At 38.7% G+C, this 27,076-nt stretch overlaps 1 protein-coding gene across 2 annotated transcripts in view; it reads left to right on the top strand.

Moving 5' to 3' along the window:
* BICC1 (BicC family RNA binding protein 1) overlaps positions 1-27,076 on the top strand; it is a 91,923-nt gene that overhangs the window by 42,150 nt on the left and 22,697 nt on the right. The window contains exon 3 of one of the 2 annotated variants that reach the window (XM_069019114.1): positions 3,747-3,816. In XM_069019114.1, the coding sequence (XP_068875215.1) occupies positions 3,747-3,816 (70 nt within the window). Of the gene's footprint in view, positions 1-3,746; positions 3,817-21,357; positions 21,439-27,076 lie in introns of those variants that run through there. The other variant, XM_069019115.1, reaches the window with a different exon arrangement.

Here is a 27,076-nt window from a genome sequence, read left to right as displayed (position 1 = left end):
GCTAAGGATCACCCCATGCAGAATGTCACTTGTCTGCTGTGATTCTTCCCATCAGGTCTTCTCCTGCTCCTATGGAAATACATATTTTTAAAATTCTCATGTAAGTTATATTCCATGATTCAAATAAACAATAAGAATAAACTTGTTTATACAGCTGTCGGTGCATACAAACCGAGGGGACTAAGACGACTTTTCTGAAAGCTGAAGAGGCAAGATGAACACCTAAAATCTGTGAAACCAAGTATTCAGAGTCGGGGCATAACATTTTTATGGTGTAAAGTGAGATTGTCTCTGAGGTACTTTCCCAGGTGGTATTGAAGTCCAAACTGATTTCATTTTTTTCTTTTCCCCACTTGTGTGGAAAAAGAATCTCACTTAAGGGGGGAAAAGTGGGGAAGGAATTCAGGCTGGGAAATTGCAGAAACACAGTAGTAGATACAGGTTCCTGTCTGACCCATTTTTCCTTTCACTGGGATTAATAACTGAGCCAGAAAAGACCAAGATACCCAAATCCCAAAGATGGGAAGGTCAGAAATAGGTAACTTACCAACACTAACTATAAAGAATAATACTTTGGTTTAATGTGCTTGCTTTAAATGAAGAAATGTCTGTTATATATGTTGTTCTTGTTCATCTACTGTGTGTGAAGTATTTCCTTTGAATTCTGAAATACTTGTGGGCTTTGGGGGAGTTTTGTTTGGTTGGTTCTGTTGCATTCAGGACATTCCAGTTTCCATCCAAAATCAGCTAAACAAAAAATACAGCATTAAAAAAAAATCATTTCTTACTGTCTTAATGTAAAAACTCCCCAAAGTGCTTAAACCATAAACTTTTCAAGCTGGAATACAAGGAAGCCAAAAGCTTGTCTTCCAGCTGCCTTACAGTTAGATTTTTTTTGTCTTGAAGGCCCAATGATTTGCAACTAGAGCCAGTTTTTTCAGGGTCAGAGTACAGTCTGATTTGTTTTGTTGGTGTCTTCCAGTGTCTTGTCCTCTTCTGTTTTTTCTCCACTGAGAATAGCTTACATATTTTGGCTCATAAACACTACAATTACACTTGGGGAAAGGGGAGGAAGGAAAGTTGTAGAAAGACAATTTCTTATGTTTTCCCTCATTTTGAGAAGAAGCATGAGGTTATTTACTAGGATATTAAACCTTGCTGCCAGATATGCCTGATCCCTGTGGTCAGTTGATCCCTCAAGGCCAGGAGAGCACTGATTAGTACTCACTCTGTCACTTATTTTATATGAAAATAAGGGAAGCTATGCAGAGGTGCTGTTCTGCAGAGATCATGAACTCTGAGTCATCCCTAGGCTGAATTTCCTCTAAATGTTATGTAACTCAAGTATTTATACAATTGGAACACATGCATTATAGCTGGAGTACTTGTGAGTTCTCTTTTTTTGTTCATGTGAGAGCAGAACCCCTGTTTTCAGGGTATGGGGCATCACACTGAGTTTTCACTAGTAAAGCTGTTCCACTGCAACATGCACTTGAGGTTTTCATGGAATGATTCCAAATTTATTTCAGGAAAAAAAATCTTGGCACTTAAAACTGCCTGGGTTTGAATGGTAAAACTGAACAAAAAAAGTTGATGCAACAGTGATCTATAGAGTTTTCAGTATTATCTTTACTTTCAAGTTTAAGTGCTCTAGTAAAAGCTTAGTTCCTTGTTTTCCAGAGCTTTGTGGTGCTCTGCTGTTATAATAAATACAATACATAAATAGTAAATTGAATACAATAATGCTTTAAGAAGTAAGTGGTGTAGTTTAATTTCTTTTTAAGAGTTCCTATGAAAGCCCTGGTTTATTGTAAAGTTAACAGGCTGGAGTTGAAAGCCAGCACAGACTGAGCATTTTGATACTTCAGTAAATGTACTTCATTTAAATGCATACTGACTTCTTTTTTTGCCTAAGACAGGAGATTAACTTGTCTTTGTAGTGACCAAACTAAGTTGTCTTTTGGGTCCAGTGTGGCAATTTTTAGCATTGCATTCTGCAAAGAGCTTAAGGATATTAGATAGCCAAATCTCAGTGGCTGGCAGTCAGACTGCTTTTCCTTTGAAGATCTCATATGCATCTTTCTCATATGTCCCCAGAATGTGCATCTCTGAAGTTGTGGGCTTTCCTTTTATTTTAGTTTAGTGTAAGAAACAGGGAGGATTTAATTTCTCTTACGACTGAAGTCTCCAACCTTTATTGAGAGGGTAAAGGACAGATGGGATGTACCACTTGTCTTGAATGACATGCATTCTTCTTCTATCTCCTCTCTTGTGGTTCCTTTCATGTTGGATCTTCTGTAACTCAGTCCTACACCATTCTTTGTTTTAGCATCTCCCTTTTCCTTTTAGCTAGTGCCTTCCAATTTTGTATGTATTTCACTGCCTGTTGCACAATTAAAAAAAAAAATCCTGGCCCAAAGCCTATTATCAGAGACAAGTGAATTCTTTGAAATAGCTTTTTTCACATCTGGATTGAAAAATGGTGAAAAGTATATATATGTTTCTGGTAGAATTTCACCCTCCTGAAAATGTTTTATTTCAGCTGTAACTTATTATCCAATAGTTGCTGAAACCAAAAATATAGTATAATGAAGTCTGGCTGACACTTTCAGTTTTTCCACATGGTGTACTAATCTGGAAGTTATTGTGTCCTTGGGATTTGGAGGTAGAAGATAAGAATTAAGAACTGTTAGAGCAATCTGCCTTAGTTCTGAATGATACTGTTATGGAAAACTTACTGGCATGGTAGCTGTTTTCTTAATGCATTAGTTCTCTTCTTGGAAGTGGCTTTGCTAATTATTTTGACATTTTAATTATTTTCATTCCATCTCAAGTGAGATGAGAGGTATGAGCTCATCATGCTTGTTGGTGAGATCTCAATATAAAAGGGAAGTCCTTGAGCCTCAGTAGACATGTACAGCATTTCTAGGAGCTGCATTTCCATTCATATATCTGAAGTCAAGCAGTTCCTTCTCCTGTGTTACTAATAAGTGGGTTTGTGAAGTGCTGTAGCTCTGTGCCAGGATGAAATTTCAGTATAATATGTCTGTAATAGGGCTGGTGGAGTTTTCACTGAGCCAAAGGCAGCAACAGAATGAGAGTTGACACTGAGCTGAATGACTGCATGGTTTCCACAGCATAGGAGTGTGTGGGTAGCTTTTCCCTGTTGGCTGGTTGGAGATGGACAGATAGGTTGCACACTGTGTCATAATAAATAAATGCTGTCAAATGTCTGCTCTGATCTGCTAAACCAAGAAGTAAAAATTCTGGAGTCTGGATAAGCTTATAATGAAAAGCTGCTTTTGGGTAAAGGTGAGGCAAACCAATCTATCTTGACTTACAGAGACTTTGAAAGACTCGATTTAAATTTGATAGGCTTTACTTAAAAACCGTTTTAAGGTAACCAAAGAAATATTTGTGTTGAATTGTAAAGGTCTGAAATTCCCTCTGAGATGAAAATAGAGCCTGCTGTAGCTATTACTGGTCATTTGAACTTCATGGAAGCTGTTAAGCATCTTGGGTTTGCTCTGTGGAATTCTTTTGGATGATCAGAACTCAGCCACACTTATTAACAGATGAAAGTTCTCAGGAAAACCAGAGAAGCAGTTAATGGCTTGTGCTATTTAAAAGTAATAATAATCAACAGATTTAGAAATGGTAAACATCGTATTTTTATAAAATGAACTTATGCCTTTGCAGGAGAAAAACAAAAACTTAATTTTTTGAAAATGCTTTCTTTTTAATAGATTATGGAAGAAACAAATACACAGATTGCTTGGCCATCAAAGTTGAAGATTGGAGCAAAGTCGAAAAAAGGTATTTTATTTTGTTCTTACAAGGTGGGATTAGTTGTTGGAGTAGTAAAACTGCAGAATAAAGAATTGGATTTTTAGTCACACATCAACACTGGTCATCTGAAGTATTTTCATTTCAGTCTACTGTTTCTTACAGAAATTTCACATTGAAGTTATCTTGGCTTTATATAGGTGTTTGATATATAAAAGCTATTTTAAGGAGCTTGCAATTCTGTGGGTACTTGATTTAATCAATACTGTTGTACTTAATGTATTAAGCATGTGTGCCTTCTGCTGTATAATTCTGTATCTAATCAGAACAGTTTCTTTATTTTACAGCAGCCAAAGTTGGTGTTTCTGGTAACATTTGAGATGAGTGGGTGTTCTGTGTGGTTTTATGTTTGTTTCTGTAGAGTACAAAGATGAGTGTTGGCCAAGCCCAGCAGAACAGTAAATATTCATTGTGTCCCTGACAGGGACAGCCTGCACACTGTTTGAGTTCTCCAAGAAACCTAAGTGGAGCTGTTTCTTAGGAATGACCAGTATTGTGTTTTAAATTATGCTTCTTTTGGAAGTCCAGCCTATTCGTGTGAACTAAGTATGCAGTCTGGAACATCTCTCTTTGAAATAAACCTTCTTGCTGTGTTCTTAAGGAGTCATAACTGTGATTGAAAGCAACACTTAATTTGTCTTCTGCCCAAAAAAATTAAATTAGGGGTGATTTTTAACATTGCGTATGTTTCTTCTGTTCAGGCTGATCCATATTAAAAACCAAGAAAGTGAACTTCAGATAATTTCTCCATGTTACGTACATAATGTATAGGTGGAGGTGTGGGTTAGCCCTTAGAAAATGAATAAGATCTCATGGGAAGAAAATTGATCTCTTCAGAAAGGTGCAGGATTAATAAAATTTTTATGGTGTAAAGTGAGATTGTCTCTGAAGTACTTTCCCACATGGTATTGAAGTCCAAATTGATTTCATTTTTTCTTATCCCCACTTGTGTGGAAAAAGAATCTCACTTAAGGGGGGAAAATTGGAGAAGGAATTAAGATTTGGAAAAATGCCGGTGTTATGTATGTAGGCATTAATATGTGGGACTAACATTTATAGCAATGCAAGAGTGACAAGGTCTCAGTGCAGACCTGAGGAGTTCTGTGTACTTTCTGTACCTGAGGTGCAATGAACTGATGCACACCTAAAGCTCCTCAGGAAACTCAGGCATGAGAGTTTGTTTTTCTTCCAAGGACAGAAAAGAACATAAAGTGGTGCCTGCACAATTTTTTCCCTAATTTAAATGGACTTAGTTCTGAAGATGAAAAGCATGTATGAAAGGCCAAGAAAAGTGGGGTAAGAGTGGGGTTTGGCTGGGTTTCTGCATTGATACTTGGAGATGCAGCTTTAAAGTAGATTAATTTAACCTCTTTATTAGTGACCTCAAGTGGAAGGTAATGTGGTGAAGCTCTATCAGTATATGGAACAAATTTGAATACCAAGGGAAATTAAACAGCTGAGAGTTACGAGCTGATAAAAATTGAGGAAAGGGAACACATACTACAGCTGGGCATACTGAGTGTGTCTGCAGTGGGAATGATTATCCTGGAAAGTCTTCATGCCAAAAGAAACCTTAGATAGTGAGATAGTGATGGGCTGTAAACTAGACATTTTAGCAATATGCTGTACTATTAAAAAAAGTGTTTCAAATGCCTGTGGATTTCAGGGTGGCTGTAGAGTTCTTGTAGAGATTTGTACTCTGTGGCCAGCTCTGGTGTGCTAAGCTGTGTGTATATATACACCTAAGATAGTAAATTACAGCATGTGTACAAAGAACCCCCTTAACCCTGAGGTTCCTATTTCTTGTGAAATAAAGTGTAGTTTATATGTTCTGTTTACACTTAATACCAATTGTTTGCAATTCTGTAAGTTTCCATTTGCAGCTACGGCAGCTGTTTATATAGGGGGAAATATTCCAAGTGTTTAACATACTCTTAGCTTCACTTAATGACATTTGGTGATTGAGAGGAGAGTCTGCAACAAATAACTGGCCAGCTCTCTAGGGACTTGAACTCGGAACATGCTATCTCTGCCTGTCTCCTTGGCTGGGAACTGAGTGCCTGAGTCATTCCGTGAGGGAGCAGCATCTATGGGTGGACAGTGTTTTACCCCAGCCTTACACTGGGCCCGATCATAATCAAGACATACCAGATTTTTCGTGTTATTTTGCAGTATAATTTGCCTGCAGTTTCAGCAGCTTTGCATTCTGTGTGTTGTGGCCTTAGGTCATTCACAGCTTTCCTCCAAATACAGGGGAAAAACAGTCATTAGGAAAACATTTCTTTTCTTTCTGTAATATTGGTCAATCTGTCATGAAATGCTTAGGGCTTAATGCATCATTCTTCTCCCTGCTGTTGACAGTTTCTAATTAGACACCACTGATACTAAATCAATAAGGATACACCATGTTTTGTTTTGAATTGAAACACAATGGTATTGAAATTTACAGCCAAGGTGTGCATAGTAAGGTTCAGCAAGGATACGAAGATTAAGTTCTGTACAAGATGCAGAATCTTTTCATGATCTTGTAGAAAAAAAATATGCTATAATGAAGCTGAAGCACCAAGAGTAAATGACTTGTGAACTTCTGTATTGTTTTTCTGTTATATGGATTACAGCTTTTAAACTGATGAGTCCAAAATGCTACCTAATAAGTATCATAATGGTAATTCATTAAGTTACACTTGATAAATATTTTCTGATTGTTTTTTTGAATTGTGGAAGACTGGTGTCTGAATTTAGCATAAGCAGGTTTAAAAAATTTGCTCAATCGTATTTATTATTTGAGTTTTCTAAAATACCTCAATGCAAAGCTAAATTAAAAAAAAACAACCAAAACAATTATCAACTCTCAACAGTTTCATAAGAGCACAACAGGAATTTCCTGGTTTTAACGAACACCAGATGCTGTAGCCTTGCTCTAGTGATGAGGAGGGTTAAAGTATTTTGAAATAAATGTTTAGAAAACACACAAACATATAAATCTTCTGTAGCATCTTAAAGCAAGCCATTTGTTCAGGCTGACACAGAGATCCCATAACACTGAAGATTTAGGGAGGGAAGTGAACAGTTTAAAGCACTTCATGGCTGGTTCCATCAGTAATGAAAGAATTGGCACTGGCATGGTTTGCTCTCCTTTGTGCTGGTGCTGTAGAGTTCAGGGTATACCAAAGCCTCATGGTCTGGAGGTCTGAGATCTCCTCCAGTCTGGTGAATTAAAGACCAGATTGAGAGACAGTTACTTTTGCTCTCAACATGCTTTTTCACTGTGTTGTAGTTACTTCTCCTTAGGAATGCTGTTAATTGTCTTTTAAAGATTTATTCACTGGCATAAAAGCATGAGTAGATTGCCAAATCCTAAATGGTCAGATACTGTAGTTCCTCAAACACTTTCCAAACAGGCATAAGCTCATGGGATTTTCCCTCTCTCTTCCCAAAATACTGATCTGTCTTGTTCTTGTTTCCAGCCCTTTCTGCTGGGCTGTCATTGGTGCTCTGATGGGGAACCAGGATGGCTTAAAATTAGCCATGGATAACTCTTAATGTTGGAGAAGGGGAGTTCCTTGTGCATTTGCTAGCTGTTTGAACCCTAACTTTATGTGCTCATATGTTTCCCCATCTGTTGGTATGGATCTGGAATGCTTAATGCCTTGGGAGCAGGTGAATGTCATGTTACTCACCAGCAGAGCTTGTTGATGGGTATTGAAGCTATTTAGGAAATGGGTATATGGAAGTTCACATTTCACCTATGTTCCTTACTCCTTTTTATTTCTGAATTCTCCCTTCCCCATACCCCTGTGTCCCTTTATATTTCAGCAGCCATAAAGATATTATGGGATACGTGTGTGCTCAGAATGCAGACAGCCTTGAAATAGCTTTTGGCTAACACCCACCATAAGAATCCCTTCAGCTCCTGGAAACTTAGTGGCCCTAAGCAGGAAGATGTTCAGAGAGTTGGAGCAGGGAGTATTTTGGGAAGTTAAAAAAGCTGGTAAGGGGAAATTCAGGATAAATTGGACAGAGAACAGGTATAGTTGTGGGGTCTCTTCCACCAGTCATTTTTAAAAAGGACTTCTCTTGCTCTTTTTCCTTCCTATTATTCCCATATTTTCATTCCTCTTCTATTTTCTTTAGTTGCCATCTCTTTTTTATCTGTATCATATCTTGAAGTTACCATCTTACATCTTTTCTTTCTCTCTTGAGCTGCTATTATTTTATTTCACCTCCTATTTGCTGTTTCTGGCTTTGTGGTCTTTTGTGTTGCTATTTGTTTTTCTATTTTTCCTCTCTTATCACTGATGGATTTTAAGTTGGTCAATAAAAATCTAGTCCATGTTCTGTTTGTACTTTTTTAATCTGATTTTACTTTTTACTAATTCTTTCATTTTTTTTTATAACTTTAAAAAATTTAAGCTAGTTTCTGTTACCAAAACATTCACTGCATACTATTTTTCATTAGTCTGTCTCAAACACAGGTACAGAGCATGTCAAATTCATATCCAAGGAGAATAGCAAGGAACATAGAAGTACTGGAGGCACTGGAAGGTAGGCAGCAATAACTAGCATGGGGTACTGCTGGCATTCATTGCCTGGCCATTTGGTTTCACACTTTTTCATTAAACTTTGCCTTTTGCACTTTATCTTGCAAGCCAAGTGCAACTATTTCCCTCTTTGCATCCTAAGCTGCAAAGGTGATGTGCACAATGAAGTTAATAACTGTAATACCACACTTGAGGCTAAAAACTACAGAGAGACTTCAGCCAAGTTAGTAAAACCTCACTCTCATTTATTGGAATGTTGTTTAGGTACAAGGGAAGCACTTTGCCCGCTCCAGGAGGCACTGTGATAAAAGCTAGAGCCTCCTTTCTTGTTAAAACAAATGTCACTGCATAATGAACTCAAGGCCAACTTGGATGTGAGTTACTGCCTTGGATATCTAGAGTAAGTTATAATGTTTGTCGTTTCAGACCTTTAAATCAACTTTCAGTTGTTTCCCAGTACTGTGATAGAAGCTGAAGTTTATATTTTCAGATGAAACAGGGAGGGAGAGAACAAAGAACTGCGGCATCAGGCCGTGCAGGCTTCTGAAAGTGTGCAAATAAAACGCCAGGTTATTTATTCTTTTGCCTTAGGCTTTCTGACAAATCTTAAATCTGATTGGAGGCTTTTCAGATAATTTACTTTTCTTTTCAAAAAGACTTAATTTTCTCAACTCAGTTTTTCAATAGTCTTTTTTGAAAGGAGTGCAAACTGCTTTTAATGCTAAACCTCTAGCAGTAAAATATCTGAGGAGTGGTTAATACATGAGCAGTTCAGAGCTGTGCCTGCCAGTTCAGTGTCCCATGTGCGAGCACTTCATCATTTACACACATGTTCCATGGAGGGATTACATCATTGCTTAAAGCATAAGTGCATGATAAGTTATGCAATATTGCTCTTGGTACTGCAACTGAGCTGAATCCCACATTTGTACAATGGAGAGACTGCCATTCCAGTGAAACACAGTGCAAAAAAACCACCTTGGATTAATGGATGCAGGTAGGACTTTGTCAATGCTTCTGTCCAAACCCAGTATTTTGTTATAAAATATCAGTGGCAATGGAAGAGTTAATAACCCTGCACTGCACTGTTCTCTAGGAGTCACATGAGCTTTAAACAGCACTGTAACCTCTTGTAGTGTGTCTGGAAGTCTCTAGATTCTCCTTCCTGCCACAAAAACCCCCAGCCAACCAAAAACCACAACCCAAAAACTCCACCAAGCCAAAACACCTCTAAGCAAAGCAAAGGGCTCAATGAGGCAGATGTTGAGAAACTTTGAGTAGAGTGAAAGGACTTGTGTAGCATCAAGTGGTTTTGAACCCTTGCTTCAGGAGATTCTTGTTACATTGATGGTATTTTATAGTAAATGCAAAGTTTAGTGGAATTAATAGATTTCTCTGCTTTCAATTATCGTTGGGATTGCCGAAATACTGAGAGGATTTTGGTCTATGCCACTAAATTTACATTACACACTTAATCTTTCTCTAAATACCAGGTGGCTTGGTGTTCTTTGGAGGCTGGCATGTCTGCAAAGTGCAGTTATATAACCTGAAATTTTCCCCAAGAAATTGGCCAAGTCTGGGTTCAGTTAAATAAGCGTAAAAGCAACTAAAAATTGCCTAATAGTTTAGGCTATCTGCTTCTTTGCCTTATGTAACTCCTAAGTAGATAATGCTGTGCTCTATGTGGTTTTGGGCATATCTTCACTGAAGGAATAGTGAAGAGTTGGAACAGGGAAATGGTGGAGCTGCTGAAATGTTCAAAAAAACAAGTACTCATGGCACTCACTGCCATGGTTTAGCTGACAAGGTGGTGTTCAGTCAAAGGCTGGGCTTGATGATCTTGGAGGTCTTTTCCAACCTTAAAGATCCTGTGATTCTATATAGAATAATGACTGTTAGGATTGCTTTGTTTTTTAGGTCTTTGGTGTTTTCCTTTTCTTTAAGGCTTTACGTCTATGTTCCTCCTTCTTAATATAGTTGCAGTCATAACAGAGGTTTTAAGTGTTTTCCTTAAACAATTTCCCTATTCTGGACTGAAGAAACATTAGTTAATTTTTTCACTTTTTCACAATGCATATATATTGTGCCTGATTTTAATTTTGTTAAAAAGTGATTTGGAACTAGCTGTATTGTGGAAAAACTCCAGAAATTAAGTACTGTATATTTCAGAGACGATTTAAGTTGCATGAAAACATTTTCTTACAGAAGCTACTTTTCTTAGTTACACTTGATTTGATCTTAATTCTTTAAATATAGAAGTGAATCCTGTTACTTTTCCAAAGACTACCCCTATGTAAATTGTGAGGTAAAAGTATTCATGTGAATAGGATTTACAAGTCCTCCTATAATTTCATTCACTTCTAAAATTGCAATCTCTTCATTTGTAGCCATATGTAACCTCTAAAGGTACATAAAAATGTCATTAATAGTACAAAACAGAACTTCATGTGCTGGAATTGTTTGTGTGCCTGCCACTACTTATCTGTGTTGCTGATTTATCAATTTTCAAGAAAAAAACACTCTTTGCTGTAAGTTACTGTAAAAGGAATTGATAATATATGTTTCTGTAAATGCAACAATGCACTGAGTTTTATTTTGCAAATCAGTCTTAAATGCTGAATCAGCCTCACCTGAGAAGGTCACACAGCATCCCAGGACTACCAAATGGTTCAGACCTGTTAATGAAACAAGGACTCTAACAGTAGTTTTACATAGTTCAGGTCAACTCCTGCTCTTGACCTACTTCCAAATCTTTGTGTGCTGTTTCTAGTGACAGTAATTGTGGCTTCTGCTGTTCTCACAAAAAAAACCCCAAAACAACCCAAAACCAAAACGATGGAGTAAATGTAGGATATAATCAACTAATTTTCCTACCTTAAATTCAGTGCTATGAATAGCCACTTAATTGGTTTAGAGCCTTAAGCTCCAATTAAAAAAAAAAAGGGTGAGGGAATTAATCAGGCCCTTGGAGATCTGCAGTGATATGTGGAGTTTTTCTGACAAACTTGAGCTTCTCACCCACTAAGATGCTTTTGAAAATTGTGCCAACTGTCCTGAAAGGCTGTACCCTAACTCTTGGTAGGAACCTAAAATGTATGGAGTGATTACTCCTCCTGTTCCGTGGTCTTTAGCTATGGATGTAGGGTGATGCAGAGAAGAGAGCACCTAAACTTTTGAAGTGCCTGGATGGTTAAGCACTTTCAAACAGAGGTAACTTTTGTATTGGCTCACGATCAAGGTTTAATTTGTTTAGTCTCAGCACTGATCTCAGTGTGCAGATCAATGGAAGTGGGGGCTCAAATTGGCCAAAGTCATCCTACAGAGTTATTCTTGCAGAGAAGGTAATGTGCTTTATCCCAGCTGGAACTCTGCTGGCAGCTCAGTGGTTGCTGCTGCTCCAGGGTCTAGGCCCTAATAGAGCTGTTGGGTGCTTCCCTTGTTCATGTGGATCTCCACCTTTAGAGGCAAGGAAATAGTCCCCTGTCCATAACTGATGCAGTGGGATGAGGAACGTGGTGGTTTGGTGACTGCTGTGGGCACCTGTTCCCTCAGGAGAGGAGCTTTTCACCTGGTTACACAGAGGGCAACAGAAAGGTGCTGTAAATGAGCTTTTGAATTCACTTCATGAGTCTTTCCCATCTGTAAGCAGAAAGGGGATCCCAGTGCACCAGTTTGAGACAATTCCATGTGATGGCAGTGGGCACAATGGTTTTTGATCACCAGACCCCAGGACAGCCTTACTCCATATGCTGTGAATAACAAAGGTGCACTCATGTGTGCCTTTTCCAAGCGCTTGGAAAGGCAAGACTGGTAACTTCTTCTGCTAGAAATGAAATCAGGGGAGACAGGATTGTTTTCACTGCTGGCAAACAGCACAATTGTGGTCTTCTCTCCCTCTCCTGCCGTGTGCATGCTTACAGCCTGTCCCCTGCCTCCATAGCTCCCTGCTAGGCAGCTCAGCCCTGCAGCCTGGCATGCCCTGGTGCCAGTCCCACTGATGCGGGGGGCATTCAGGGCTGCTGGGTTATGGGGGCCAGTGCTCTTTTGTCAGCAGAATTTTTCCTAAAGCTGTTTAGTTTTGGTTCCCAAGGTATAAAGTTGTGGGTCTGACTTTATACCAGTTCAGTAAAGGTTTTCTTAAAAATCTTGGCATTTAAATGCCTTTTCCTTGTTGGTGCCCATGACAACAAAACCATTGGTTTGGGTATTCTGTGTCAGCTCTCTCCAAGTGCAGCAGAATTCCTTTGCAGCTCTTATTTGGTCTCACTAAAAACAGGGAAAAAGATTCACCCTGTTATGCAATTATGCACCTAATAACTATGTATATAAGTAGATTTTTAAAAAAAATTCTCATATCTTAAAAGTAGATGAATTGCACATAGGATTCTGCAATGGAATTGAAAGTTACTCATGCCAGGAGATAAAGGGTGCTCTGTAATGTTTCTTGAGAATGCTGGCAGGATTTGGGGTGGGGGGAGTAAGATGGTTTCTTATCTATGCAGTTGCTTCATAAAATTTCAGTCAGATCTGGTACATGGTCTGGGAAATTACAAGTTTTTTCTGTTCCTTAGAATGGCATTAAACTTATTTTTGTGCTTGACCTTGTTACAGCAAAACTAATGCTATTTGCATTACTCTAGTACTTTTTCCTTTAGAGAAGGGATTGTTCATCCTCTCGAGTATTTTTCATGAGAGAAGATGATCCCTTGGTGTCAAGTGTCCATAGTACATTTTTGGTCTTTTATCACCATGTACTTTTTCCTGGGTTTGGTTGGAAAAGTGTTAAGAAAGGGCAAGTGTCATGTTTCATCTTCTTTTAAGTATAACATATTCTTGCTTCCATGTGTTTAAATCCTAATGATTGAGAAGGCTTAGAGGGATCTTGGGAAGTTCTTGCTGCCAAAATAATGCATTACTGTGTACAAATATCTGACACTAATATGAATAACTGAGGGTGATAATTTCAACGCACCAGTTATGCATTAAGCATTGTTCAGTGAGTGGCAATGATATGTCAGGTTAGTAAACATGATTTGAATTTTTGTTTTGATTTGGAACAAAAAATGGCTTGAGTGGAGGAGGCCAGAACCCTCCAGTGCTCAAAAGCATAGAGAAACTAAGGTGCATAACAGAAATCTTCTTAAGAGTCTTGTCACAGTTTGGAGGGGGAAAAAAAATCATATGTCTTTGAATATGACTGGTGAGAACACTACATTTTTATACATTGAAGCAATGATACCTTGTGTGTGATATTCGGTAGCTGACCAAAAATATTAGAGTCTTTCCAGTTTGTTGATACGATGTTTCTGTAGCTGCCATCCCTGAAGAGGCTCTCCTGGGGGCAGAAGCACTTGCAGGTAGGGCTGGCTACTGCATTCCCCTCTCCAACCCTGATCAGGTCCTAGAAACCTTCTGGAATTACAGTGTATGTGAGTATCATCCTCTCCCGGCGAATCTGATGTATTACAAATAAAATTTTGATATTTTTGTGTAATTACTTTGATTTCAAGCATTCTTTATATTGTGCATTCTAAATATAGACAGAGTCTGTGCCAAAGACCGGGTGCAAACTTACAAAACCATCATTGATAGAAATTCTAGTCTCTTTAATGACTTCCTCTGGAAACGGTAATTTGAATCACATGATTTTTCTGAAATAGCAGTAGGAGGGAATATCTGAAAAATGGCTGTAATACAGTTTTCTGAATTTTAAGCTTTTCATCTGTACTAACTTAACCTTGTATAAAACTTTCTGGTCATTTCATTCTTTGATTATTTGGCAAGATTAACATTTTCTGTAAAGCAAGTCTGATCTAAAGAGAACAAAATCCAGGGCATAGCTAGTGTTTTGGTGACTTTTTTTCTTCTTGGTCCAGATCTTTAATGTTTAAAAAATTTGTGGTTTTATGGTAAATGTTTGTTGAGCACTCCGGTAGTTTTGGCTTTGGAATTGGGTTAGTTTAACTAGCAAGACCAAAACCATCTGGCAGTGCTTACCAACCAAGGCCAGTCACAGAGAGCTGCTGGCAACATCTTCTCCTTGTATTAACTCCAGTGAAAGGGAAAGGCAAATGAGCTCTTGTTAATGGGAACAAAGCTGTGGGAAAGGACAAAGTTGGGAATGAAGTGGAATGGGGAAAGTGAGAGACATGGAGAGGAAATGAGAGGTTGATGAGGAGACTGAAGCCAGTTGGAAGGAAGTAAGTGGGATGGCAGAAAAAGTGAGAATATAGTGGGGGTCTCAAAGAAATGAGGGTTTTGCAAGAATAGAATAATAAAGAGTTAGTGACAAAGGTGGTGTAGAGATAATGGAAAAACAGATGGGATGTGCAAAAGAGGAAGATGTTGTGGAAGGATTGGGTGAAAATGTATATTCCAAAAAGTGGAGAGGAGGATTGTGTTCAGAGGTGCCTGGCATGAATTTCCAATACATATCCTAGTCTTGGAAATTGAATCAAACACAATTCTGAGGTTTTTACTTCATTAATATCCTAGGGAAAAGCTGGTAAACACCACAGTATTGATGTGTACTTTCATTGCTGTCCTAGACCAGTGATTCAGTGTCTAATATGTCACTACTCCCATCTGAGGTCTTTGTGCAGCTTCCGTGAAGATGCAGTTTTGATGGCTGCAATTTAAATTTGTTAAACATTTAACAGATGTCTTGTCTTGTGTCAAAACATACATATGACTTAAAATACCAGGAATGCAAAGCATGAATTTCTGGTCCATGGGAGCTGAGGATATTGGCAATTTCTACTAAAAAATCACACAACAGAATTAGAATGTGTGCAAGTAAACCAAGATGGCAATAAAAAGGATTAATTTTGAGTGCAGCTTTCATCCAGCTGATGGGATTTGTGTCCAGTGCAATGTCAAATAATGTAAACTTGGTTTTGCAGTGCTGGAGGAGAGTAGTAGCCAAGAAAGTAAGCTGAGAAAATATTGGGCTTCAGGAAAGTGCAAGCTGTTTTGTGGAATTGGCTTAAAGTACTCTAATGCCAAACAGCTCCCACTGAGATTTCCAGCAGTCAGTTTGTAGCTATACATGTGCAAAATGCATTCCTGTGTACAGTTCCCCTCTCCTGCTCCTGCTGCTCTGAGTGCAGTGAGCAGTAAAGCTCATATTCAGCTCTCCTGCCTCTGGGTGCTGTCATGTGGAGGGTTGCAAAGGTGAATTTACTTGCTCATAGGTGCGCATTTGGTCACATCAAAGAAATCTGAATTGTCAGATTGAACATGTGCGTTCTCTGAGGGGAAGGAATAATGAAAGTGGCTATTTGGGTGCAGTATCCTTTTATTTTCTTGTGGATTTGCTTACTGAAGGATGTTGCAAGAAGGGATGCCTGTAGAAAAACTATGACAGTGCACATGGGTGCATTTGGGAGGGGAGCAGATTTTGAATTCCATAAGTAAAGATGGAGTTAGTTCCAGACTGATGGGGTTGGAAGAAAAATAAACCAAAAGAAACTACTATAGAGAAGGCCATTTATAGCATGAATTATTGGTAAAATGCCAGACAAAGATAAGAAAGCTTCGGCAAAATGGGTTATGCTTTTAATCAGCTGACTCATTATATTGAAAATTACTTCTTAGCAGTATAAGCAGCATATCAGCCCAAACAGAGAAATTGTCAAGAAGTAATAGACTCTTGGCCATCAACTCTCTTTTTTTCTTGTCTCCCTAATGTACAATGACAGACACAGATATTTTTTGCATATTTTCTTTTTCTTCATCTCCTGTTAATTTTGCAAATAAAACTTTAACCCCAGTCATTGCCAGCAGCAGCTGAAAATGAACATCTGCTAACTTAGATTTGAGTGCCTAAATTGCAGCTCCTAAAGCTGTGTCTGCAGGTGGTGCCCTTTGCTGTTCTGTTCTCATCTCCTGGCAGGGAAAAGATACGAGCAAGAGCTGTGGGGAGAAGTGGTGCTCTTCACTTCCTGATATTAAGATGAATTTTTGTCTTGCTGACCTCTTTCAATTGCCAGTGCCTTAATCAGCCTAATGATGCAGCTTTTCTTTTTGGTTTTGTTTGTTTGTTTCTTGCATGGGCAGGCTAAAGGTCATCCAGAGAGCGAGGTGTGTATGACCATAACTGCTTACTAAAATGTTGACAAAAACCTATGCCCAGCACTGGCATTCAAGAGTTAGACTGGTGTGGTGGAGTATGGGGAGTGTTAGGTCATACTTTTTAGTTTCTCTTCAAGCAATTCTCTGGTTTTTAAGTCTAGTGTTTGCTGGTAATTTTTGAAGTGACTCTCATGCCTGGGATAATACACAAATATTTACAAAACTCCTTTGTTTTAATGCTGGTTGAAATTTACCCAAGTGAAATCAGTTGAAGGCAACTTTTTGAATATGATATAAATCGATTATTGATCGAATTATCACTTTTTAGGGGTTTTTTTTGTCATACTCATGAGCTAGAATTTGATTTTGCTACAGTTAATGGAAAGCTTGTCTTCTCCCACAAGTATTTAGACAGCTAAACTGTGGGGACAATTTTCAGCTGACTTACATTGTTCGTCCACAAAGGTTTCTCTACACTTTCCTGGTTCAAATTGGTGGGACATGAAATATTTGTAGGAGATGCTGGAAAGGGGATGTAATTATTTTTTTTCTATAGAGAAGCAGTTACTGGGAAACTGACACTGTTTTTTTTTAATTTTTTTTTTCTTCCAAATGCGGAGGTAGAACTTGAAACAATGATGATTTTCTGTGATTTTTCTCAGCATTTCAAATGAAACAGCACTACCACCGTTTTTCTGAGTGGACATACTCTCTGTCTGGAGGCACAAACTTCCTGTGCTCATTCTCTTCTAGTCTATTTTTTTTATAATTTGCCAAGAGTGACTATATTTGCATATTTTGCCATTTGAAATGCGTGCATGCACATGAATTACCCTGTTTTTCTTTGGCCAGTGGTTGCTCTTCTCAGGGTGAGATGTAAAGGTGGAAAAATTCTGCTGTTTTCTGTGCTTGTGATGTTTGGCTTGTGAATATTTTGAGGGGAAAGCATCTCTTTAGTTTAAATACTTCTCCAAGTATTCACTTTAGGTACTCGCTGCTAAGTTAGCTAATTAACCTACAGAGTACCTGTAACAGCTGAAGGATTGCTTCCCCCAAGGCAACTTTGTAAATGGTCAATAATTTCTGTAATGTGTTGCTGAGGCAATCAGTCCGTAATTGACTTAGAGATTTAAAGTGAGTCTCTTGCTGACATTGTGTTTATTGTTTGGAGTGCCAGATTAATTACAGCATGTATTGTAGTTGCTCTATTATGACCTCCATCTGCTTTTTATTAACTTTCTCTGCAAATGAGAAACTGTCAGTGCATACTGTTTCTTACATTCTGAAGAAAAATTCCCCCAAACCCCACAACTGTGTACTTTAAAAATTAAAGAACCGTTGTGTTTAGATCACAAGTTTGTTTATTTCTTTTGTTTCTGGAGCAGCTGACTCAAGCATAGCTGACTCCTCCCTGTTTTGCAATAAATAAATGGACAGAAAGACCATCCCAGGCCATTTGAAACTCGGCCACAGGAGTTGGTGTTGGTTCTCTCTGATCCGAGCAGTCAGACACGCACAAATCCGCAGCATCCCTCGTGCCAGCAGCTGGCAGCAAATCCCTCATTTACTGGAGTCACTTATCCGAGCCTCCAGCCTGCTGCCACTTCTGCAGACAGCCCCGGCCATTAATTCTCCGCCTTCGCGTGCGGGGAAGGTGACAGGCGAGAAGGCTTTTGAAAGAAAGTCACATTTGCTTGAGCCTTTTATCTCGTTTGTGCTCGTCTTGCCAGTGTTTCTGTGCTCGGGGTGTGTGTGCCTGCAGCCATGAGAGCTTAAAGTCATGAATTTGTACTGGCTCAGAGGAGGATAAAATGTGGTTATGGTCACACTGGTGAATGGTTGAAGGAAATTGTAGGTAGCAAAGGAGCCAGCAGGTGGGCATTGTGCTTTAAGTACACTTACACAAGAGTGATTTGAACTTTGTTCATTCCTGTAGGAGTAGGAAGATTTGGGGCTTCTCTGCTTTTGTTTTTTCTGTGAAGAACAGCGATTTGCTTACACTTGGCCAGACAAGGGAGGGGCAAAATACAAACACAGTTGTAATATGAAGGGAATTGTCAAGGGGCTTAACATCCAGTGAGTGTGCTTGGCAGTAACTGTAGTAAAACTGAAATTCCAAGCCCTGGAATGTAGTAATATAAACTTATTGCTGTAATTAAATTACTTGAGAGTACAAATTTGTCACGATCTTTCAGTGAAAATTGGAATTAGTTGATGTATTGGTTTTGGATTTTTTGGAGCTTCTAGCAAGCAGATACCCTGCAATGTGCTCTGCACTGCATTTCCATGTGAAGTAGAGACTGACGGAGTGTTCCACTCTGATGCCCATCTTGCTATTTAAACTTAATTTTTGGGACACAGAATGCAATTTAGCTGAAATGCACATCACAGAGATGCTCAATAGGTGATTAATTTCCCAGAGGTGCGTTTTGCTATTAGTCTGATACTGGGGAGAGACAGATGGACAGAAGTGATGCAGAGAAAATTCATCTGAGAATAGCTCAGGAACGATTTCTTGATTTAAAAGGCAACACTGGACATCTTTCAGGTGTTTGCTGTTTTCATTTCTCACTTTATCACAAAGAAGTTACCCTTGCAGAGGAGCAGTGTGGGCAGTGTTTGCTTGCTCTGAGCCCCTCCCTGAGAAGAAAAGCAGAAGTTTTTAAGTAGGTCACTGTTCTTCAGGAGATGAAGGTTCTCTTCCCAAATCAGCTACAAACTGCCTGTTATACTGGTGAAAATAATTCAATATCTGTGAATAAGAAAAACCTTTTAATGTAAGATTTAATGTAACAGCTGTTACAGTGCCATATACATATTGCCACACTAAAAGCTAAGAAATGATCAATTACTACATGATTAAAATGTGTGAATCAGTATTCACACAATAAACTGTTAGTATAAAAGCATCTAAAAGGTTTTAGTATTCAGAACCAATTGTCACCAGATGGGTAATGGTTCTGTTGATAAGGTGCATCCCAAGGGGTTTTAGAAGGAAGATGGAAACACTACTTCCCTTATCTCTCTGTCTTTTTCCTCCTGGTGACTACAGCCTGCTCAGTAGTGGTGCATGGAAAAAGCCAATACATTGCCATGCTGGCTGGAAAAAAAATGTGTACCTTGTGCTTTTAAAAAGTAATAAAAGAAATAGTCCTGTTCAGTCAATAGCAGAAACTTCTTGATAGCATATCAATTTTTGAGTCAAATTTCATACGCTTAATATTATCATAACTTTAAAATATGTATTGATATATCAAATTTCAAGCCCAAGAGGTAGAGATGGGTGTGTCAATGATCTAACTCTGTCTCATAAAATGACTTCTTACAGCTTCAAAAAAGAGTGCAGGAAGTTTTTCTTATTCAGTATCTATCTGCTGTAAGCAATGAAATTAGTGTCTGGTACATGGGAAGAAAAACTAGGCAGCAGAAGTGATCTGCTTGTACTGGAGTTCTTTTTTATAAGAGCCTACTAAGCCCTTGAATCAGTATTCCTGTGGACACTTAGACTGGAGTTTTCATCATTTTTGACATCTGGTTTGTCATCATTTTCATCTAATTGATGTACCTGTTGCTACTTGAGTAACTCTCAAGAAGACAGTTTAGATGTTTCTTTATTGGACTTGCCATTTTTCTCTTTGTTTAGAAAAATCAAAGCAAACAAAAAAAGCTACCTGTTCACTGTGTTCATCAGGAATACAGTTGAAATAACCTCTAAAAATATAATAATTTGAGAATGGAAAACTTTCTTGTGGAAAATTCATTTCACAGTGTGATACTAAAGCAGAGAAGGTAAAGTATTTGTAACAGTGATCAAAAATATTCTATGAGCACTCTGTGGCTTTAGTCACCAGATGTCTGATGTCCTGTTGGGAGGCAGCTGTTCTTATCTTTCTGCTAACATTTCATTCCATCCTGATTCCCAAGAGGGCAGTTCTGTTTGCCCTGCTCACTCAGGCCTGTATAGTGCATTAGTCTTTGCTGAAGACTAACTGCATCCTCCTGGTCCAGCCACAGAGTTCATCCCTTCCAGTGGCTGTGTCCAGACCAGCTCACACGATGGAGTGCAGTCAGAGCAATCAGACATTAAAAGGTGCAGCAGTAGCCAGGGATTGGATGTGGGAGCACTGCAAGGAAGGCTGAGCCTGAGGTGTGAATTGAAGCTCACGAGTCAGATGATGTTTTTTATTTAGAAAAACTCAGTCACAAGGACTTTTTTGAGAATGTGTGTGTGAGAAACTAAAATTACCTCATGGCTTATGCATCAGAATTGCAACCCTGAGTATGAGGCTATGTGGAGATACAGTGGTGTTATTTCTGATAGGAATGTTGTGGCTGTTTTCTAGGGCCTCTGTTAAGCTGATCTTACAATACTACAGCTTTTTTCTTCTCTTTATTTCTTATTTTCTTTCCCAGGCATTGTGATTCGGTGTTTGTGCTTTGAAATACAATGGCAACAGACACTTAAGTAATGAACTGTGAATTTGTTGGGTCCATGCTGAAAAAATAGACTTTGTGTCCTGCTGAGAAATTGCCTTGCTTTGGGTGGCTACTTGGGCTGAAGGCTGAAGAGCAACTGCCCAAGAAGCAGCAGAAGGGCTGCATGGCATGTGCCTTTTGGTGGCTGACTGCATTTGCAAAATGTCCCTAAAGGCTCTTTTTAGAAGAAGTAAAATAAGGAATTTAAGTTAATCACAGTGGTAAGAAACTGAAATTGTGTAACTGAAATGGAGTGTCTGGGTGATTACAATTAATTCATTCTCATTTCTTCTTTCCAGGTTTTCTTCTCCACCTTGGCCTTCCCCTTCTCCCTTGAAACCCCATCACTTTTCTGTTTAAATTGCCATATGATCTGTTACCTCTTCCTTGTCTTCCCTCTTTGCTTATGCTTTAAGAGAAGTATTTTCAACTTCATTTCCTCTGTCACTGGTCCGAAATCCAGTCATCAATAGTTTATTTCTCCAAACATAATGTTGTACAGGTAATCTAATTTTTAAGGCTTATCTGATGTTTCTGGCTAATTTTCACTTAATTCTGGGCACTATGAACATGAATTTTCAGTGTTCTGCTGGGATGTTTTAAAGCTGCTAAGAGACCCAAATGTGGCATTCAGCTATAATTGATGTACAAGGGCATCTCATTTCTTCTAATCTGTGAGTCTACATCAAACAAGTATTTCACTCTAAGAGCCATTTTAAGTAGCCTGTTGCAGATACTGAAGTTTTCTTTTGAGCTACACTGAAATCTTTGAGAAACAAGATTCTTTTCTCTGCTCTGCCAGATGTTGCACTGCATTTCTTCAGTTCCTGTGTGCGTGGGGTCAGTGTGTTGCTCAGTCTGTGCTTTGTGAATATCTGTGTATGTCTGCCTGTGTGTATATATGTATATATTGTATTATTATAAATGGTGGAGAGGAGGGGATTGCTGGCTTCACATCACACAGTTCTTACAGGGCAGGGTTGAAAAGCAGTGCTCTGGTAGTTAATGTTCCTCAGGTGACTGCATGGCAGCAACCAGAATGTAAAAGGAGTGAATGGTTGTGTGTGAACTGCCTTCCCTGGAGCTGTGCAGGAGCAGTGCAACAAGTATTTACTTTTTCTCAGCTTCCTTCTTGTGTTCTGAGTTGAGCAGAAATCCTTGTAAAGATGGAGTTAGATGCCAGTAAGGGGGGAAAGTTAAGAGTGAGAAAATGCTGAGAAGACAAAGAGTCTTTCAAATGTGTGCACACATATAGGCAGTGGCTTTAGCTCTTCCCAGGGACATTTCATAATCAGTTGTTTGTCCACAACAAACAGATGCCCCAGAATGCCCAGAGCCTCAGGATATGTCTCCTCTGAAGACACTATTAATTGCTTGCAGCCCACATTGAGTTTTATGATGCTCTGGGTAGCCTTTTGATCATGCCCAAGTAGCTGGGTGAAATCTCGTTCAGAGACAATAAATCTGCAGTCTAATTTCAACTAAAAAACAAGAAAAAAGACAAGCCCCAAACAAAAAAACCACATGTTGTTATTGAGTGATATCTCTGAGGATACTCAGGAGTCTGCAGTAGGAAATGGCTCATTGCTTTCTGCCTTAACACATGAGTAGTTTTTCCTTCTGTGGTTTAGACATCAGGAAGAGAAGTGAGTGCCCTGAGTTGTGTTGGAGATAGGGTGAGGATTCTTTCAAGCTGGTAAGCCAACAGCACCAAGTGCCCAAGTGAGGAATTTACTTGATTATTCAGTCGAGCTCCTTTGTGTGTGCCCTTACTCCTGAGCATTTACTGCCTGCTTTTAGCCTTGATGTTGCTTTTCCACAGCAATAGTTTGAGCCTATTTCACGTCTGTCTTGGCTGTTACCAATCATCTACTTTGGTGAGTGAATACCCACTCCTAAAACTGCACACAGTATTTCCTAATTTAAGAACATTAAATAAATTGTTTCAATTTAATTATGCTTTTTTCCATATTAATAGGAAGCCTTACTTGACCTTTTTGCTTAAATTGGCTTGTTTTATAGGTCTATGTTTCTTCATCTTGTTGTAGGGCAAACAATCTACTTGCCCTTTCAGATGAGAACATACCAACTTCTGCGTGTTAATTTGGGTTTTTTTCTCTTTATTTTAACTTCTCACACGACTTGTTGTGTTTTGCTGGTACTTTTGGGTCAGACACTTTCATAACTTGTCCCTTAAAAATGCTGGGTCTCTTGTCTTTTTTGTTTGAATGGCTCAAGTTCAGTAATACTTTTGGGCTATTCAGATCTTAATCAGCCACTCATTAGGAATGTCTGTCATCTGCCCTGGTGTTGCCCAGTTGTCTGGCTATTTTTAGAGTAGTGGTATTTGTGTTGCTTAAATCAAGGCTGTTCATCCTGTAAACAAGCTGGATGCATAGCTGTGGTCTGAAGACTCCCCCAGATATTAAATGTACATTGGACTGCAGGAGAGGCCTATACAGTTAAATGGCTTAATTATTTGAAATATTTCTTGCCTGGCAAGAGTTGGTGTAGATGCATTTGCACTGGCACAGACATATTTTTGCTTGGAGGAATTTTATTTTGTTTGCTGAAGTGTCACACACAATAGTGGCAATAGAGCTGGAGGCTTGCTGGTATAGCTGTAGACAAAGACTGAGGAGGTGAAACTCTGCCAAAGTGTGGAGTGAGGAATTTGAGGATAGGAGCAATAAAAGACCACTTGAAGGCAGGAGTCTGGCAAAATGAAGACTGTTGAGAAAAATTTCCAGCAGTGTCTGTTGTGTAACTTCAGCTTTCTGTTCTGTGTAAATATTCCTCCATTCTCGAGGACAGGGAAAAGCCTGTTAAAATTAAATTTTTCTTTTCCATTCCTAAGAAAAATATACTGCCCTTCAAAATGGATGGAAGAGGTGGTTCACTATACAATGGCATTTTTAATAGTTTGCAAGACACTAATCATGTTGTTTCTTAAGAGTTAAAAACCTTTTCCAGGGTCTGACACTACACTTTAAATAAAGTGTTAAAGCCTTGTATGCTTCTAGCACACAGGCCTCTTCTGAAGCCTTTGTTCTGTGTTTGCAAATAGTTTGCAGAGCTGGGGTGTCTCGTGTCTTTATTTATGGTAGGCACCTGTTCTTTGCTCTCTCTCTAGTTTTATATGAAGTATACTTCCAGTTGTATTCAGGAGCTTAAAAAAAAAGTGTGATTCCTCCCCCCCCCAGTAAAAACAGGTATCAAACTTAGGTGTTCCTTAGGGATGAGGAATGACATAGCATCACCTGGAAAAAAGTGGCGTTGTTGTGGCCCCAGCCAGTGCAGGTGCTGTGGCCACGTGGATCAGTGTAGATCACAGCTGGAGTGCCAGTTTGTGCTTCTCTGCACTGTCAGTACTGGACACACATCACAACTTGTTACAATTCTGTGCCTGACAGTCCTCTTCACACTTCTGAGTGTGCCAGGGATATTTCTGGGGACTTTGACAGTGCATTGCTGCCATCACACCTGTAGGTATTTCAGATATTAAATGGAGAGCTTCATCCAACTAGGAATCTTGTCTTAGTACTAAGACCAAGTAGGATTTTTTTTTTCTAAATTAAATGTAACTGTTAATCCGTGGAACCAGCTGCAAAGCAAACAAGCTATTTGTTTTCACAGCTATATTAAGAAATTTAGTTTCTGTAATACACAGAAAATCAGGTTATTATGATCTAATTGTGTCTCTAAATTTTTAATTGATCCCTGACATGATCTGTTTGTTGATTGTTATTTGTGTACTTCTGAGTTTCCCAGCAGATCATACGTAGTTTCAAAGTGCTTTGAACTCATGCAAGTCCAGTTCAAATGCTTCAAAATCTTTTAGTTACAAGTAACTCTTTTCAGGCAAAGTTTGATGAGGTTGTGTTTAAATAGTGTTTCACTGAAGGAAAGAGTGAACAGCTCTCAAAGGAAGAATTTCTTTAACTTAAACTGACCTGCTTCATTTACATTTCCAACCACTGTGTCCTTGGGAAGAAGTCAAGTAAGGAAAGGGTACTTAAGATCAATTTTGAAAGATTTGGTAACATATTTTAGAATTATCACCAGCATCAGTGGATTCTTCCTTGCTTTGTGGGTTCTTCTTTGGTTTTGTTTTTAAAGTGAGCAACTGAGTTTTTTAATCTAAAAAGAATAAACAATAAGTGTAGAAATACAGGATGTTTGGCTGAAGCTGTCACTATCAACAGAAAAGAGATGTCTAACTGAGATGAGAAATGGAAAAAACAGGTATTCTGAAATGTATTTTCACCCATGGGTGAGCAAATAGTATTATGGAATGATAGTAATCTCCTTTGGTACTAAGAGGATGCCAGGCTTGATTTCAGGTAATTTTCCTATGTATAATCAAATGTGTATTTAAATAGAATGTTTGTGGATACATGAAAAGCAGCTCCACAGTGGTGGTGGTGGTCTGGCCTTGTGTTTTTCCTGGTTGCATCTAAAGAGCACTTGGAGCACACACAGTGTGCTAGAATCTGCTGCTGGGAATTTCTGACTGCGACATCCACTTCAAATATCATTCACAGCTTAAATGCATTAGAACCACATGGCTTCCTGTCAACTTAAAAAAAAGAAAATTTGCCCTTAAGACTATTTTGTTGGGTTTTTGTTTTACTTTGCTCCATTGTGAAAGGCTGAAGCAGCAGATTTTTGAAGCTTCTGTAGATTCTATGTGCGTACAATGTTTTTGTGACTACAGTTTTTCCATTTTGAAAAATAAAATATATCTGTTTCTCGGAACTCAAAATGCTGCATTTTTTTTTACTTGCATGAAACTTGGCAGTGAATCCTCTGTTCCTTGAGTGTTTTTTATCCCCAGCTGAATGTGCTCAGAACTTCTCAGTGGTAAAGACCAGAGGCTTATTTTTACTGTTGGAATGAAAACAGTATCCAGGCATGACTTAGAGTTTCAATTTTCAACTGAATAGAACAGGTTTACAACCTAAAGTTGTATTATTCAACATTTCTTTACTAGGGAAGTGATTTCAGTCACTTGAGATGATGGGAAAGGCAGATACATTGTGTTACAGCTGTTTTCTTCTGCCACTGAGAATATATTTACTTTTATATTCCCTAAGATGTATGTATTTGTCTAGCATAATGAATTACATTATTTCAAGAGTCAGAAGAGGGTTCAGGATTTCTTTTTGAGAGCAGTCCATTGCATCACAGGAGAAAAGATCACTGCAATAGGGCAGATGACTCAAGAGCAGGGGAAAGAGGCATCACCTGCAATATCATACCCTTGTTTCTACTAATAAGAAATATGGGTGGTAGTTGGGCATTTCTTTGTTTGTTTTAACTGAACTTATATTTAATGTTTTGACTGTGATTTTGCACTGTGGCACTTCGTGCTCCTGGACACCAGATGGTGCTGCTAAACTGGCTGATGTGTGATTTTCACACTTGGAGTAATTGATACTTGATTTAGTTCCAGAGTCGGGTCTGTGCTTTCTGGCCAGGTGTATATTATGGGATCAGAACTGCACCTGGTAGCTCAGCCCAACACCTTATGTTGTTTAAGGGAATTGGTCTGAAAATTATCATGTGGGCTGTAGAATCAAAATTTTAGATCTCACTGGTCAAAACCCACCATCAGCTGGTGTTCTTGCTAATTTATGTACTTTACACTTCAGCGATTTGTTTTATTAGAGTCTCATTTAAATTTCATTTGATAACAGCAATCAGAAGACTTTGGGTGGAGACACCTTTAATGCCAGGTTAGAACTGCAAAGGATATTTCTAGAGACTAATTAAATATAATGAAGTGATGATGAGGGAGGGTTTGAGTTTGGTGGGCTGCCAAAAAGCTTTGAGCTGTCCACTGTTACTTTTTGTTTGAGAAGACCTTAGCTGCATAATTGTATTGCAGACAGTGTTTATGGTACTGTGACATACATTTGGGATTGGATTTCTATTTATTTTAAGTTGGTTCTGGTGTTTACTAAATTCATCTGGTAATCCTAATTGTGGGGCTGAAGGGATGGAATAAGACATTTGGTCTTCAGCTGAATCCCAAAGGCTGTGGGGGTACAGTTTATCGGTGGGTTATAAATAATGGGCTCAAATTTATTTGAGCAGTGAGGAAATTTTTTTATAGATATTTTACTGTATTTTTCTTA

This window comes from Aphelocoma coerulescens, chromosome 6, assembly GCF_041296385.1.
Source record: "Aphelocoma coerulescens isolate FSJ_1873_10779 chromosome 6, UR_Acoe_1.0, whole genome shotgun sequence".
Taxonomy (NCBI): domain Eukaryota; kingdom Metazoa; phylum Chordata; class Aves; order Passeriformes; family Corvidae; genus Aphelocoma; species Aphelocoma coerulescens.
Note: the sequence above shows the minus strand (reverse complement) of the source record. Positions and strands in the feature narration are given on the sequence as shown.